Source organism: Pteronotus mesoamericanus, unplaced genomic scaffold, assembly GCF_021234165.1.
Source record: "Pteronotus mesoamericanus isolate MK-2021 breed Mesoamerican mustached bat unplaced genomic scaffold, CSHL_Meso_final contig_105, whole genome shotgun sequence".
Taxonomy (NCBI): domain Eukaryota; kingdom Metazoa; phylum Chordata; class Mammalia; order Chiroptera; family Mormoopidae; genus Pteronotus; species Pteronotus mesoamericanus.
The window spans coordinates 1,474,083-1,489,902 of NW_026555006.1; the positions used below are offsets into that span (position 1 = coordinate 1,474,083).

The 15,820-nt window shown below is 46.0% G+C and overlaps 2 protein-coding genes across 2 annotated transcripts in view; both read right to left on the minus strand.

Annotated features, from left to right (window-relative positions):
- The window catches only part of BEND5 (BEN domain containing 5), a 49,563-nt gene extending 42,737 nt beyond the window's left edge, over positions 1 to 6,826 (minus strand). Inside the window, exon 1 of the mRNA XM_054572849.1 lies at positions 6,591 to 6,826. Coding sequence (XP_054428824.1) covers positions 6,591 to 6,816 — 226 coding nt within the window. The 5' untranslated portion in view covers positions 6,817 to 6,826. The remainder of the gene's footprint in view (positions 1 to 6,590) is intronic.
- The window catches only part of AGBL4 (AGBL carboxypeptidase 4), a 1,003,652-nt gene that overhangs the window by 223,721 nt on the left and 764,111 nt on the right, over positions 1 to 15,820 (minus strand). The window lies entirely within an intron of this gene.

Here is a 15,820-nt window from a genome sequence, read left to right on the forward strand (position 1 = left end):
GCCTCCGGGGACAGGGAGCTCATCACCATGCTCGATTCCCTTTCCATTGCCATCTGCCCTTTCTCCACTGTTATTACATTGTTTCCAGCGATCCCTATGAATTCCATTCTCTGGATCTAACTCTGCTTTCTGGACCCTGAAAAGCAGTTCTGGTCCTTCTTCCATTGGGGCAAAACTCAGACATCAAAAATTCCCATAACATCATCTCATGCAAATCTTTTATTCTCTTGTTTAGATATGTAGGTGTCCTATCCTATGTCTCCCCAGTGAACTCAAGAGGATAAAGTAGTTGTATAGTTAAAAGAAATGGGAACAAGCCTAGACCTGGGACCCAAAGGCCTCTCTTTTCTTTTGATTTCCAGGACACACATCTCTCTTGTCTATCACCTGATTATGGCTGCTCCTTCCCAAGCACCTGCTCCAAGCTCCTCTTTGCTGAGCTCTTAACGGCTGGTGTTCTGAAGAGTCCGGCTCCTCTCTGTGCGCCCTCTCCCACTGTGACCGCACCGTCCGTGCCTGACAGTGTCCATGCTGGGATCTCAGCCCCGTCTCCCGGTGCTGGACCTCCCCACAAGCCCAAGGGCTCTCCTGGAATATCTGCCCAACTCATCACCTCCCCTTCTAAACAACCACTCTTCTAGAGCTCCCCACGGAGGGAGGGGAGCCCAAGTCACCACATCGTCAGCACACATATCACCACAACCCATCAGTTCCCAAATCTCATGGATTCGCCTTACTTAATACTTAATACTTAATACTTAGTCTCAGAGCCATCACGGCCAAGGCTACCTTGGTTCAGGTGCCATCCTTTCTGACTGAACTGGCCCACACCTAGGCCTTGTGCATGCGGGAAGACAGTCCACTGCCTAGCACCTATAGCACCCACGAGACAACTCTTTGAATAGCTCTCCTCTCCAGGGATAACATGAAGCTCCATCCCACAAAGATGTTGATAAGAGTTTGTGGGAACTCCTAGCACTGAACCTGGAACCTGGTGAGTACTTAATAAGTATTTAGTAAGTTAGTCATTGAAGGTGAAAACCAATGCCCATTCCTCCTCCTGCGTTTCACTCCAATACAAGGGTTACCTAAACAAACTGGAAAGAACCTCCTCAGGGTTAGGTATGCGATTCTGGTAAGCATTTAAAAACAAAAGGTACAAACATCTTCTCTAAGGAGCTTATAAGACAAAACAGTTATGCACAATGGAAAGGGAATTAATCTTGGAGTCAAAGATCTAAATTTGAATTCGCCTTCTCTGGTGTGTCTTTAAAAATAAAAACTAGTGTGCTCTTAAATTACAAAACACCACATACACACAAAGAGCAAGACCTCAACTTGCCGAGGGCATTTTTTCTTTCCTCCTGTGAACTAGAGCTCTGAGGTACTCTATCTGTAACACATACTATTTAATTGTAAAAAATATGTGGTGTTTGAACAAGATAAATCACATCAGACTGAACCTTCAATGGTTAACATTTCAGTAGAATCTGCAACAGATGACAGCAGGCAAGTTCCAATCTATGCTCCAACATCCATCAGTAGAACATGTCAAAACCTAAATTAAAAGTTTCACTTGCTTTTTTTTTAAAAAAAAAATAAATCCTTTTGTTGGCAGTCTCCCACTGATGACATGCAGCAATCTTTGCATATGAAATCGGCTCATCCCCTGCTTTGCTGCTAACTTTGTAGATGTTCCAAAGCATTTCTGGAGCAAGTGATCTATTTGGACCAACGATGCCAAGCTGGGACCTGAGCCCTGAATGAGCTAAAACTACCAAATCAAGAAGAACGTGGCTTTGGAAGCTATTTTCCCCAAGTGTGGGGTTTCTTCTAGTCAAGGGAGTGATAAAGAATGTTGACTTTTTCCAGATGAACAAAGTTGAATGAAACCTCAAAATCCCACTGCAAGCTTCGTCCTGAAAAACAAGTTGCTGCTACAGAGGTTTCTGTCCCCTATACTTCCTCTCCCCAAGCATAAAAACTGCACCTGTCTTCCAGAAGTCCACGATTTCGATGTGGATCTAAGGATGTGCACCACGTGCTGAGCACTGTGGATAAGGGGACAGGGCAGGCAGGACCCAGTCCTGGAGGAAGTCATCGTTTGCTAGGAAGACAGAACATTCACGACTAACCAAAATAAGACACAAAATGCTAAGATCCATAAGTAAGGAACAAGTAAAGGAAAAGGAGCACTCCGAGGAGGAGGGAAAGCCTCTTTGGGGCAGGGGCTAGAACAGGACACACCCCTGAGCGATGTATTTTGTCCGTTCCTCTATGACAGCCCTCAACCCACTGGACCACAAACATGTCATATATCCACCTTCCTCACTGGAAGGTGAGCTCCACGGGCAGAGGCCCCATGTTAACAGTGATTAATCCACCCTGGTGGACTCAAAGGAGTGCCTGTGGGTGTGTTCTCAAGGCGGCACAAAATACTGCAGATCTAGGGGAAGTGAGAAGAGCAGGCAGAGCTGGAGCAGTGCGGTTAGGCTGGATGCTGGGAGGGCCGGGGCAAGAAGCTGAAGTTTTACTCAGTACACAACAGGGAGCTGCAGAAGGTTCTGGGGAGAGCTGTGAATGGACTGAGAATGTGTTTTAGATTATTCTGACAGCAGTTTAGAAAACAGACTGGAGCCAGGGCGATCGACGGAAGGGGGCTGCGCTGGTGCCCATGAGTAAACGCCTCCATGCCAGCCTGAGTGCAGGCAGCGGGAGGTGCTGTAAAGGGAGGACCGAACAGGTAAACTGCAAAGCCCACGGAGCAGGGGTCGCTTCCGTGTGCTCCCCAAGCGCCTGGCTTGACCTCTGTGTGGCATTGCCGTCGGGCCCTCAGACTGCACGCTCCCTGAGGGTGCTGCCCATTTCTTCTTCATCACTCTGCCCCTGACAGAAACCCTACAGAGCAGGGCCGGAAAAGTGAGCTCTTGTTTGCCCTCCATCACTGTCAGTTCGACCCCAGTACGTCAGATGTGTTGGTGCACTGGTGTGTCCGCTTATTACAGCCCTGGGCCTGGATAGGGAAGGAATAAGGGGACACTGGACAATAAAAGCAACTGGGCACACCCAAATAATATGAACATAGCACAGGTGCCTGGACAGAACGGCGTGGAACTTTAAGATTCTGAGCCTAGAGAAACCAGTGTTGGTCCCATAAAAAAACACGAAATTCAATACCACACGCTGCAGTAGCAGGCTGAACTGCAGATAGAGGGTGGTGAGCTCTCCGAATGGATAGCTCTCACTTTTACAACCTGTTTGGCAAATAAACAAGAGTGAGTAAGGAGAGACTACAGTCCAAAGGTAAGCCAAGTCTTGAGTTACGTGGACCCTCCATGGAGAATGCGAGCTCCTCTGAGATTTCCTCGGGCAAAAGACTGAGGCTGGAGAGGGGAGGGCCAGGTGTTCGTGCTCTGTGGGATGGACGCCAGTAAGAGTAGAGGAGGAAGAGAAGAATGGACTTGAAAACTCAGAAAGTAAAACTCTCCTCTGGCTCGAAACTTATCTTGAACTGCAAGCTTCACGGACAGTTCTTCCATTTCCTTTCACTCTTTTCTGCCTGCTCTGTGGCTAACGGGAATATCAGCTACTTTCCAAAGGAGACTGCCAAGTGGGGGCCTGGCACTGGAAGACCTGGGGTCCGAGTCTGGCTGTGTCATCTATTAACTGCACGCTGCAGGCGAGCCTCTGAGCCTCAGTGTCCTCGCCTATAAAATGGAAATAACAGCAACAGCTACCTCAACCAACAGGGTCACAGGGAGAACTAACAGGAATAATGCACAGGTACACAGCAAGACTGTCAATAAAGGTGTTTTTTGTTTTCTTGAACTGAAATAGCAAGAAAGGGGTTATACCCCAGGGTCTGACACCCACCAAAACCACAGTGTAAACTACCATGAGCTGGAAAAATGCTAAGTTTCACAGCAGTTGGCTTTGACATTTCCTGAGTACAAAAAGAGGTACGTTTGCAGGTAGCTCTGGGTTGGCCTGAGCAAATGCTCAGGAAAGTAACACACTTCTCACCGCAGGCCATAAAGTGGCCCTGAACCTGGCTCTGAAGCCATGATATTGATGCCAGACACAGTTTAATTGCTCCTGGCTACCTCAAACCAAAGCCATCTCTGCTTCCCCTGGAGAGATCCCCTCCCCGCATCTGGTGCCACAGCACAGTGGTGTTTACTTCTAGGAGATGGCAGAGGGTGAGCTGTTTGAGATGACATCACTGTAAGCAATTCTCAGAACCACCACTTTCGAGTCAAGATGGGCTTTCAAGACGCACAGTAGAGCTCCTCCTGGAGAAGTGAACTCCCAAGCCCACCCTGGCTCTCCCACTCAGGTCTGCAGCCAGGGCAGCGGCTCCAATTTAAAAATTAACCAGCTGTTTGGAATTCAAAATGCGGTCTGTCAGCCTCAAGTTGTTTATTTGTTACTTTTCTTTCCCCTTTTTCCTCCCAAGTAAAAAATTGAAGGGAGGTGGGGCAGAGCGCTTTGTGACTCACTTTGTTCAAACTGGCGCCACACTTCTCTGGACCTACTCTGCCAACCTCCAGGTGTTGCCTAGGTTTGTTTGTTTGAAGAAACCCAGAGATTTATCAGCATTCCAACTTGGAGAGTGAAGTGTCTATAGAGTCAAGGTTCATGGTCCTCAAACCAATAACTACATGTGTCTTACTCATGCGGACTTCCATTGATTTTTAAAATTTGAGTCTGTAGGGCTGCCATTGGCCTAAGGAAGGCTCTGAGCAGCGCTTGAAGAGCCAAGCACAGTGTTTACATTTACTGAATGAATAAATGATGAATGATCACTCTCTGAAAGAGGAAAACAGCTACGACACATGAAGATGCATACATATCGCTGACTCCTGAACCACATCACTTTCCCTCTTCCGAGACCCTTCCAGATCTAGGAGTCTAATGGAACCATCAAAAAGCAAACTTTCTTTTCTTTTAGCCAAAGGGAAGCTAAGGTTACAACCCAGTTACAACTTCCTCCAGTCTGAACTCCTGGGGAATTAACTCCCAATCCCTTCCCTCAGGTAATTAAAGGCAAGCAAGCAAACAAAATAAAACCTAATCAGCCACAAAGTTTCCCCCTTTCTACAGACTTTCGCTCATTCTCCTTTTCTGGCTGAGGTGCCCACCGGTGTTGTGAGCGGATCTACACCCCCGTGCCCAGGGTTTGTCTGAGAGGTGGTGAGGATAGTCTGTCAAAAAGGGCTCTAGGTGCCAGTCCTGCTTCCACTCCTCAACACCTGTGAGTCTTCCCAGAGGCAACAGGAGGTGGTAGAAAGGAGCAACTCATGAGCCAGAGCTTGAATCTACTAATTTGCCATGGGACCCTGGGCAAGTCACTTCTCAATTTTGAGCCACAGTTTCCTTATCTGCCAAATTTAAATATAATACATGCTGGATTCCTGTGTTAAGCTAAATGTGAGAAAGCAAAGGAAGCTGGAAAAAATGGGAAAGGTCCCTAAACTACAAAATACTAGCAGTACCTTCATTCAGTTCCTAACCCCTGGTTTCCCCTTCCAAGTCGGGGGCAGGGTGGCTTACTGTCTCTGCCTACTCTAAGGTACACCCTCCTTACCTCAAGCAGCCAAATGGCTGTACCCCCAAATGGAAGTGATACTTCCCTCTTCCTCTCATGTCTATACCCAAACCTCCTACAACTAGCTGGGAAAGAGGGTCCACTGTCTTCTCTTTCCAACGGAAAAGGTTCCTCAGCGTGGCTGAAAAACTTGGTGCAGGAGGTTGCGGGGGCAGTTTCTTGTCCTGTCACTACTGAATCTCAGTACCCTCATCTGTCAAGTGGGAATGAGACCACCTGCCACATCTATTTTTCAGGGTCCTAAGAAAGCAGGAATGGGAGGTCTGGTCTTACTCTGATCCAGAAAGGCTTTACAGGACATGGGCTCTCATTAGGGAGCCTTCTGAGAGATTCAAGAGGGGTTTGGAGCCTGAGGGAGGCTGAAGGCCACTACCTCCTTTCCTCCACCACCGCGCCAGGCAGAGGCGGGAGAGAGTGGTGCCCAGTGATCAAGGCCTCCTCCTCGTGTCCAGTGATGGCCCGGATGGGACAAGGATGTCAGAGCTTCCCCTTGTTAAGTGGAACTCCCACCTAGAAGAGTCTACAATAAACCACCTTGCTTCCTCACTCCCAGGAAGTACCGAGGGCCTTAAAGGGAGAGAGGCAGATAGCTAGAGAAACTTAAGGGGCCCGAAGGGGCAGAGAGAGAAGGAACTGAGTGAGGTGGGAGACAGAGAAATGAAGGTACACACAGGCAGGGAGAGAAAGGGAAAGTGAAGAGCCAGAACAAGAACAGAAAGAGTACACAGACACAGAGAGAGATGAAGACAGACTGACAGCGCTGTTTCAGGAGGCAGGGAAGACAAAGGGGACCATCCGGTATTTTTAACTGGTCTGGCCTTTTAGAGACACCGAGTCCCCCAGAGAAAAGCCCAGGGGGCGGGAGGAGGAGGCCTGAGCAAGCAGTGGCTCACACCGGGCCCCCTCCGCCCCTGCGCCCGGCCCCCTCCCCGGGTCCTGGCCCCCGCCCGGACCCACCAGCCCTCCTGGCCCGTTTGCTCACCTGCCAGCGCCAGGATCTGGGCCTTGTGGAGCAGCAGCGCACCCCAGTCGCGGGGGGCGCGCAGGGGGCTCTCGGGCCCGCCGCCCAGCTCCTCCGGGCCCCGGTACACGGCGTACACCTTCTGGTTGTCAAAATCCAGCCGCGAGCGGGGGCTGAAGTCGCGCACGCACGACACGGGCAGCGCGTAGCAGACGTTGTCCTCCAGGAACCGCACAAAGGCGTACATGGTGGGCGCCGGGGGCGGGCCCGGGGCGGGCACTGAGGTGGGGACCCGGCGGGGGACGCAAGCCGAGCTGCCGGGCCGGGGGGCGGGGGCGGCTCCCCGACCCCGGGGTCCCCCCACTGTTATTGTTCCCGAAAGCACTGCTCTGCCAATCGGCTGCTCTGGCCTGGGCGCGGAAAAGAGAGGGAGGGGAATGGGGGGCGGGGGGCGGACGAGGGGGGTTTGGAAGCGCACTGCCACTCGCAAAGTCAGACCCGAGCAATCACAGCCGGAGCGCGTTTGGAGTAGGTTGGGAAAGAGCAGTGAGATTGAATTGCAATAATAATGATAAAGATAATAATAACGATAGCATTGCAGAAAAGAGTGCTTTGACTGAAAGGCGCTGCGGGCAGGATTATATTGCTTCAATAATCGCATTGCAAAACAAATTGCATTGTAACAACAACAAAAACAACGGCATTGCAAAGGAGAGGAGACAGTATGGGAAAATGAATGTGTTTTGGGGGGGCAATCTCATTTAGATCGCTAACTGTAAACTTGCACTTGTAAACAAGCAGAATTTTGGACTGTTTCAAATCACTCCTCTCGTCCCTTACAGTTCAACACCCGCCCCCCCCCGCCCCCAAAACTGCCAGCTTCCGCTGCCAGTTCTGGGGGCCGTTTCCCCAGAGCTGCCAAACTAGCTCTGACCGGTACTGGGGCTTATCTGGGATTTCCAGTTGGACCAGCTGGCTGGGGTGGCAGAGGGTTAGTGGAGGGCTGCTCCCAGCCCGGGCAGCAGTGGCGCCCCTCGCCTCTGTAGTGAGTCCCTCTTCGCAGCCTTCCTGTCTGAACTGGGACCAGTTCGAATGAGGTGGGAAGTAGAGGGGCGTTCTGAGAAAGGCAAGACCAGCGCTAGCGGGGCATTTCTGGAGCACCTTGAAGAGTTCAGAAGTGAGACTCTGTGGAATAGCAGTCTTTGCTCTGTTCCTAATACCACGGGCAGGAGAGGCCCTGGAAGGTTTTGGGTGTTCCCAGTCAGGCCATGAACACCAGCTGAAAGAGGGTGACTGGGTGCCACATTCATAGGAACCCCCATCTCACATCGAAGGGGGTCAGCACCCTCCCACAAATGTCTCTGGGAAGGTGGGTGGACTTTGTATCAAATATGGCTACTTATAAAGAGTGCCTAGCTCAGACCTGGCATTTGGGAGGGGCTCAATGAATTTTTGGGTGAAGAATAATAAATAAAAATCCACATTCACCTAGCCATCTAGTCATTCACTCATTTATTCAAGCAACCAATAGTCATTGGATACAGGCTGTAGGCCAGATTCTGGGATAGATGCTGGTAGTACAGATGAGCAGGACAAACACATGGATTCTTTCTAGTGTTCATGTATCAGAACTTCAGCTTTAGTGTTGGGTTTCTGTGCCACAACTAGGTCACTATATGAATAACACACCTTTCCTGTCCTCAAAACCCTTATAATCTGGTCTTGGAATATTGAAAAGTATTTCTGTTATAGTGAGAAAAATGTTCTCATACAAGAATGCTTAATAGAAGTGGCAGCCTCAGTTAAGTATTATATATATTTTTAATTCATCTTAATGAACTCAATCTGTAAGAAAAATCAAAATAAATGCACCAAAATGTTGATAGTAATAGTAATAGTGGTGGGTGATTTTGTTTTCCATTGTGTTCTATGTTTATAGATTTATATTTTAACTATTTTCCACAGTAAGCAGGTATGACTTTATAATCAGAAAGCATTAAAGATTACTCTTTTAAAAGCACTGTGCTTACATTTCAGATCAGCTGCACTAATGATGAAGCAGATCACCCAAAACCCCCAAGTTACTTTACTGTAAATTAGGGAATGCGTTATACAGATGAAGCCCATCGACATATACCTCCCCGATCCAACTGTACAGGTCAGTTGAAGTTCCCCAAGCGTCTGGTATGTATGTGGTGACAGTAGCACATGACTGTAAGTTGTTCTGATGCAGGTGTTGGTCCTACATGGCCCCACACACTTGTGGGGGGGAAAAAGAGCCACTCTATTGTTCCAGTAGCTTTACTTTTATAATTAGTTTCTTTGGACTGATCTTAAGTGAGTTTTTATTTTAAGGATACATTCCTGTGGTCATCAAGGGGAAGTAATGTGTAGCAAGACTTCGGCTAACTCACAAGAAGGATTATGCAGAGTTGGCCGTATTTAATGCAAGTCCATGAAGTTCCAAACTATGTTTGCAAAATAATTTCAAGTAGCTCCGTGGCCAACTGCCTGTCCCACCTAAATGAAGGTGAACCTAAAACAGAATACGTTACCAGTCTCATCTTTTACCACCTTCCTGGACATAGTACACTTCAGATACATTGAACTATTTGACATTTCCCAAGATAACATGTTTTATGAGGTCCCAAGCCTTTGTGTTTGCTCTGCCCTCATCCTGGGAAGTATTTCTTCCTGGGGTGCATGGTGACCTCAACTTTTCCTGAGGACCAGCTTGGATACCATCTCCTTTGTGAAGCCTTCTTTAACTACCAACTCTCCTCAAGCACAGGCAGTCTCTTTCTGCTATTTGTCTCCGAACCTTTTATCTTCTCTTATTAGAATGAGCTCTCTGAGGGGTGACAAAAAGGCTGAGTAACTTCAACATGCCAGGTTCTTAGCACAGGGATGCGGGGTAAATGCTTATAGAACAAATGCCTTAAAGAAAGACAGACAGCATGAATAGCAAACCTTTTGTGTGCTTTTTTTCTCCCCCCCAAAAAACTCTGCCCCTTCTTTTCAGAGTTGGAGCTGAATCCCAACTCTGTCTTTCCCACTCCCAGTGGCAAAGGGCAAAACACTGATTCCACTCCTTGTAAGACAGACACATATTCATGAATGTAATAAATACCATGCGTCCTCAAGTTCAAACAAATTCCCCACCCAAGTCAGTGTAAATAATTCTTATAAGGGGGCAGTTCCATTTTCCCAGAACCCAGAAAGAAAAAAAGAACAAACAATGAAATGAATGCCAACAGAGCAAACACAGACTCAATACATTTTGCATGTAGGTGCCCGGAATGGATTTTCGGGAAGGAGTGACAGGTACAAGATACTAAAAGAAACTCTTGGGCAGCCTCTGAGCAACTGAAAGTCACCCAGAGTTTCTGCTTCTTGTGTGACTCTCACAGTCTTTTAACAGAGCTTCATGGAGAACCTGCTAAGTGCTTCTGCTCTAGTGAAAACAGTCATAGTACCTCTTTGATCCAGAGACCATAGCCCCAGGCTTTACACATACCAGAAACCCAGGATGTTGATGATTCATTGATTGGCAAGTAGAGACAGTTCAAAAGTCCAGATTTCAGTGGTGGTTAAAAATGTCAAGTTCAACCAAATCATGGTTGAATCCCCTCTCCAATGTCCCTGCCAAATGGTCACTAGATACCTCTTACACAGTTCTAATGCCAGGAAGTTTACTACTATCCCTTAACTTTGGGATAGTACAGACTGACTGTTGGAAAGACCTCTCTTACACTGAGTCAGAACCTTATACATTGTAGCTGCCATACTAGGTTCACCACCAAGAGTCTCATGTCAGCCCTTCAGATATGGGAAAACTTGGGGTCCTCTTTCCATAGAATCTTGTCTGTCTTCTGCCCAGACATCTTCATGTTCTTTGCCTGTCTCTCCCCATATGACATGGGTTCAGTGACAATAATTGTGGTATCTACTTTCCCCCCAAAGCATACCATAAACCTTGCACGCCAGGCACCAAGTATACCTCAATTAATTTCCCACTGAACCCTTGGAGTAGGTCTTAACCCCAGGACAGAGTTAAGAAAACTGAGACTTACGGTGGAGCAGTTTGGCCCTGGGGAGTCCTGGAAGGCTTGGGGTCCTATTTGTATTTTAGACATTTAGACTGGAAACCATGCAGGGGAAGGTTTAGAGGGGAGGCAAGACTGGGGAGTGGGAGGCCTATGATGAGGCTGACTGTCCTCTTCCTGGCCCTCCCCTAACTCGCTCTATCTGTGGGCCAAATGTGCTTTGCCTCTCATCCAAGTTATTTTAATGGAGCAGAAAATGTACACATCTGGGGCAGCTTTGTGACTGCATCTCCATTGTGCCTTCCTGTTGAGTTTTGCAAAGCCTTGGGTTAATGTCAAGCCCCTTCAGTTTAGCCGGCTGAAGCATGCTCAGCGGCAGCAGTGGGACTTGTGTTTCATATTACTGCATGGAATTCTCAGTGTACTTTGCAAAACTATTTTAAGGAGACCTGGGTTCTGTAAATTTTTAAAGCAATTGGAGCGTGTCTTTTCAGTCTCTCTGCTAATGATTGACCACATTTTTTCATGATTTTGCTTTTTTTCCTCCCCTGTGATACTTAATTTGACTTTTCAAGTATTTGCTTTTTAAAATTATTTATTTATTTATTTATTTATTTATTTATTTAAAACTTTTGCCCAGAAAACTAACTTGCTGTGCAGCTCAGGACTACTGTCTTCTTGGGTTAATTTAAGGAAGAAACACTGATACATGGTTAGGAGGATCTGGGATTGTTGGGAGGCCCATCGTGGGCATTACCCTGAGCTGGGTGCTATCACCCCAAAGCCAAGGCATCGACCAGGACATCCATGTGAGCCCCTGATCATGAACTCTGGTTGAATTTGGTTGTGGGGTTTTGGGCAGGGGAAGAAAGGGGCAATAGAGAGAAGGAAGGGAGGGAGGAAAGCAAAGTTGCATGTTGAATACAGACTGAAAGGCCAGTGAACACCACCTGGAGTTAGAGGGAACGCCACTTGTCATGTAGGTGACAGCTTGGAGGACTAATGTAATGTGGGCTTTGGCTTTGCTTCATCTTTGCTCTGACTTTGGGCAAGACAGTTTACCTCCTTGGGCCTCAGTTTTCTTACCTATAAAATGGATCTATTGAAACCTTCTGAAGGTGGTGTAAGAATTGGGGCAGAAGTTTTTGACCCTGTCTGTGTATCAGGATCACCTGAGCTTAAAAAATATTCCACTCTGTTGAGTACCTCTAAGTAGGAAGATTTTAAGGTAACATGCTAGTCATGTAGAAAATGCTTGACCAGTCGCCAATATTATTTTCAGAGAAAATACCCGGGGCTCTGAAATGTCTCTGAGGTATAATATTCTTCTGAAATATGACATACTAATATGAAAAGAAGACAGTATATTGTAATCTTAGGCCTTGGATCCAAATCTTGGTCCAGTAAGTAAGGCCTGTCCTTATTAAGTTTGTGACTATGGGCAAGTTTCCTAATCTCTTCAAGCCTTACTTTCTCCGCAGGAATCTTAATACATATGACTTCACAGGGTTGTTATGAGGATTAAATGAGATAATCCATGTAAAATGCTTGGCACAGTACTTAACACATGGTGAGTCTTCATTAAATGATAGTTGCTATTATTGTTGTCATCATGATTATTATTACAGTTGTTATTAAAAGAGCTCTAATACCTATGCTGTGAATAGGGTGCCCAATAGATGTTTATTGAAGCAAATTGAATACAATGAGCTGAACAACACTGATAATTATCCAACAAACACCCCAGAATGCTTCCATGCAAGTGCCATTCTCTTTAAACGAGAGCCTGTGGGCACAGGTCAGAGTCACCAAAGAAACTTTCAGATCTTACACGTTCAAGAGTCTGTGAGGCTACCGGCCTTGCCTAAATTTGCAGTAAATGCTTCCAAGAATTGTGTTTGGAGCCACAAACATAAGTCATTCTTTCAAACTGACTTTGTTTAGTATTTTCTCAGAAGAAATAAAGACCTATGTGCATTATATAAAATTTAAAATGTAGAAGATTTACAGCAATTGGAATTTGTGAATGTGAACCTTGGCTTGATGTTTGGATTATGCAGACCGCAGTCAAGTTCAACCAATCACATCTTAGCTATGTTGTGATCTCATATGAGTCACACATAGGAGGTGGTCACACGAATGATCTGAATCCAGGCCATTTTACTCTAGGACCAGCATAGCTGTTCCTCAGCATCCCTAGGGACTGGTTCCAGGACCAGCCCCAGATTCTCAAGTCTCTTATATAAAATGGCATAGAACATGCATATGGTCAGCCCTGTGCATGAAAGGATTCCCAACCACAGATTGAAAATACTGTTTTCCATCCAATATTGGTTGAATCCATGGAAACTCTCGGATATGAGTGCTGACTCTACATAAGCAACACAGGCAAATAAATTTCCAGTGGTTGAAGACCAAAAGAAATATATGAATAGGAGAGACTGTCACAAGGGAACAACATGTAAATTGGAAGAATTTAACTTGCCCCAATTTTGAGTTTCAATTAGCGGTCAATTAGTTTGAGAAGCTACTTCTGATTTCTCTGATTAAATTAACTCGTTCTGTTATTTTTTTCAGCTGAAATGTCACTTCCTCAGGAAGGTCCTCCCTGTGTTCCTCCTCCCATTCCCTTCCATAGGCTAGCTCAGGTTCCCGGTGCGTATTCCACAGCTCCTTATATTACTCTTCACAGAGTTTGTCATAGTATATAATAGGTATTTATTTTATTATTGTCTGTCTTTGTCACTAGATCTAAAACACCACTAGGAAAAATAAAAACCCTATTTGTTTTTCTCACAGTTGTTTCCTAGCACCTTGCCTGGCACATGGGAGACTCCAAACAAATGCCTGTTGAATGAGTGCCCCCAAAGTTGAAGAAGGAGAGGTGTCCCAAAAGCTTTGCTTTGTCCCTCTGAGTCTCACCTTCCACGTGTGAGTATATCTGCTTCCCCATCCCCACATGTCTGGCTTCCACAACCTGCTCCCTAAATCAATCAAAGTCCCTTCTGTAGTTTTCACTTAGCACCATCAGACAGGTTGACATTTTCAAAACATTTTCCTACTTATAGAGAGAGAAAAAAATAAAAATAATTATAGACAAATGCACATAGCAGAAAGATAGTCAAGTTGACAGACACACATAGATGGCATACACTAATCCCAATAACAATATAACAGGAACAGGAGCCTCACTGCCACAGCCTATGGTCCTCCCAGAAACAAGATGTGATCCCACCTCATCCTACAAGGCCAGACTTCCTTTGTACCTGCCTGCTGGCTGGAGATCATTGACTCTCCAATACCCTACTCAGTTAGGGTGATCGCTGCCTCATGTTGTCTTCAGATGATTTCCACATTATTTGGGAGGTAAAAGAGCAACCAACCTTCCTTCAAAGACTACTTGCTAGTTCTCTGGTTACCATCTCTGCTCATCTCAAGCACCCATGGCTCGGAATGCGTGTTTTCACAGGTCTTCGCGAGGCCAGAGTACACCCCACACTGTCATTCACTCTTAGGCTTTTGCGTGGTAACTCTGAGCTGCCCTTCTAGGTCAGAGGCACAACGGAGAACATTCATTCAGAGTTCAGTCATCCTAGAAGCACACAGCGAACCATAAACAACTCTGATTCCAAGAATTGTCTCCTATCCACACCATAAATTCAGTACAAAATCAGAGAAAATGAATTAACATGGAATTAAAAATTATTGATGTCTGTGATAGGAACTGTATTGGCTGCTTTACAATATTAGCTTCTTCAGTCTTTTTCAAAACACCTCAGGAGGTTAGCACTATTTTCTCTACTTTGCTGATAAGGAGACTGAGAGTTAGAGAGGTGATGGAAGTTGTTATTAATCATGTGGAGAAGACTTCGGCTTCTTGATTCAAAGCCTGGGTTTCGAGGGCGATGAGGACATGGACCTTCCCTCAGTTTCCTGAGGCAACAAGTGGCTGAGTTGATTGTGGGAACAAATCTCTGCACTGTCCCTCCTTTCCCCAGAGGTCTAGAAATCTGAGAACCAGACCTTATGGAAAAGTCCAATATCTATCATTCTAAGAATCCCTAGCTTGAATAGCTAATGATTCTGTGAATACTGATGATGTGACTACTTTATCTGGGGTTTCTTAAATCATGTCCATCTTACTCCAGAGACTGAGTTTTTCAAGCACTCTGAGGTTTCTAACTGCTCAAGCAGATTTCTGCAGTCTTGGACACACTGTTGGTGGCCAGAGAGTTGGAGCCTGTTGGGAATCACCTTCTAGAGCATGGCCTGGGCGTTGGCCCCTCTGAACAACAGAGGATAGGAGAGCTCTAGTCAGAGATCTCTCTGTGAAAAGATCCCACCCCTCAACCCTGCCTTCACCCTGCTCTTACTTGGATTAAGAATAAGATTAATAGCAGTGAGCCATTGTGGAATGCTTACCTCATGCCAGGCTTTATAGACATCTCTCATTTAATCCTCAAAACCACCCAGCCTGGTAGCTACTATTAGTGTTAGCCTTATTTTAAAGTTGAGGAACCACAGAAATAGCATAGACATGTTAGGTTACTTGCCCAAAATTATACAGGAGTAAACGGTGGATTCAAACTCGGGCTACTTGACTCCAGAACCCCAACCCTGGGCTTCTCTACCCCAATTCTTGTTCCCTTTGAGCCTGACCCTTGCCTTAGAGAAGGTGATCTGTGACCTTCTAGCAAGGATGGGGAGATGATGAGGCCTTCATCCTCAGTGGGTCATATGCTGGTTCTCTAGGAATGTCCAGGCCACCTTGATTGGTCCAGGTGAGACTCTGGCAGGCACTGTGTCAGAAAGGCCCCTGGGATTTATTGATATTTTCATCCTATGTTGTAGTGGATGCTGTATATAAAAACATAGTATACAGAAGGTTTTCTTTCATTTACTCAAAACCAGTTTCTTTATGTAGTAACAAAATAGGGTCACTTATTATGCTACCAGAAAAAGTCCTTGACCTCCAAGTTTTTATATTATGATAGAAAAATGACTCATATACAGTATACAACACAATTTCTGCTGATAATTCTTTTTCATATATTCCTTTAGTGCTGTTGGTAGACAAATTGGAGTGCAGAATTTCAAGACTGTGCCTCCACTTCTTTACTATCAGGCATATCTTTATTATCATGGAAAGAAAGAGCAAGAATAGAGTGGAAAAGAGACAATCACTTAAGAGTGAGGCATTTTATT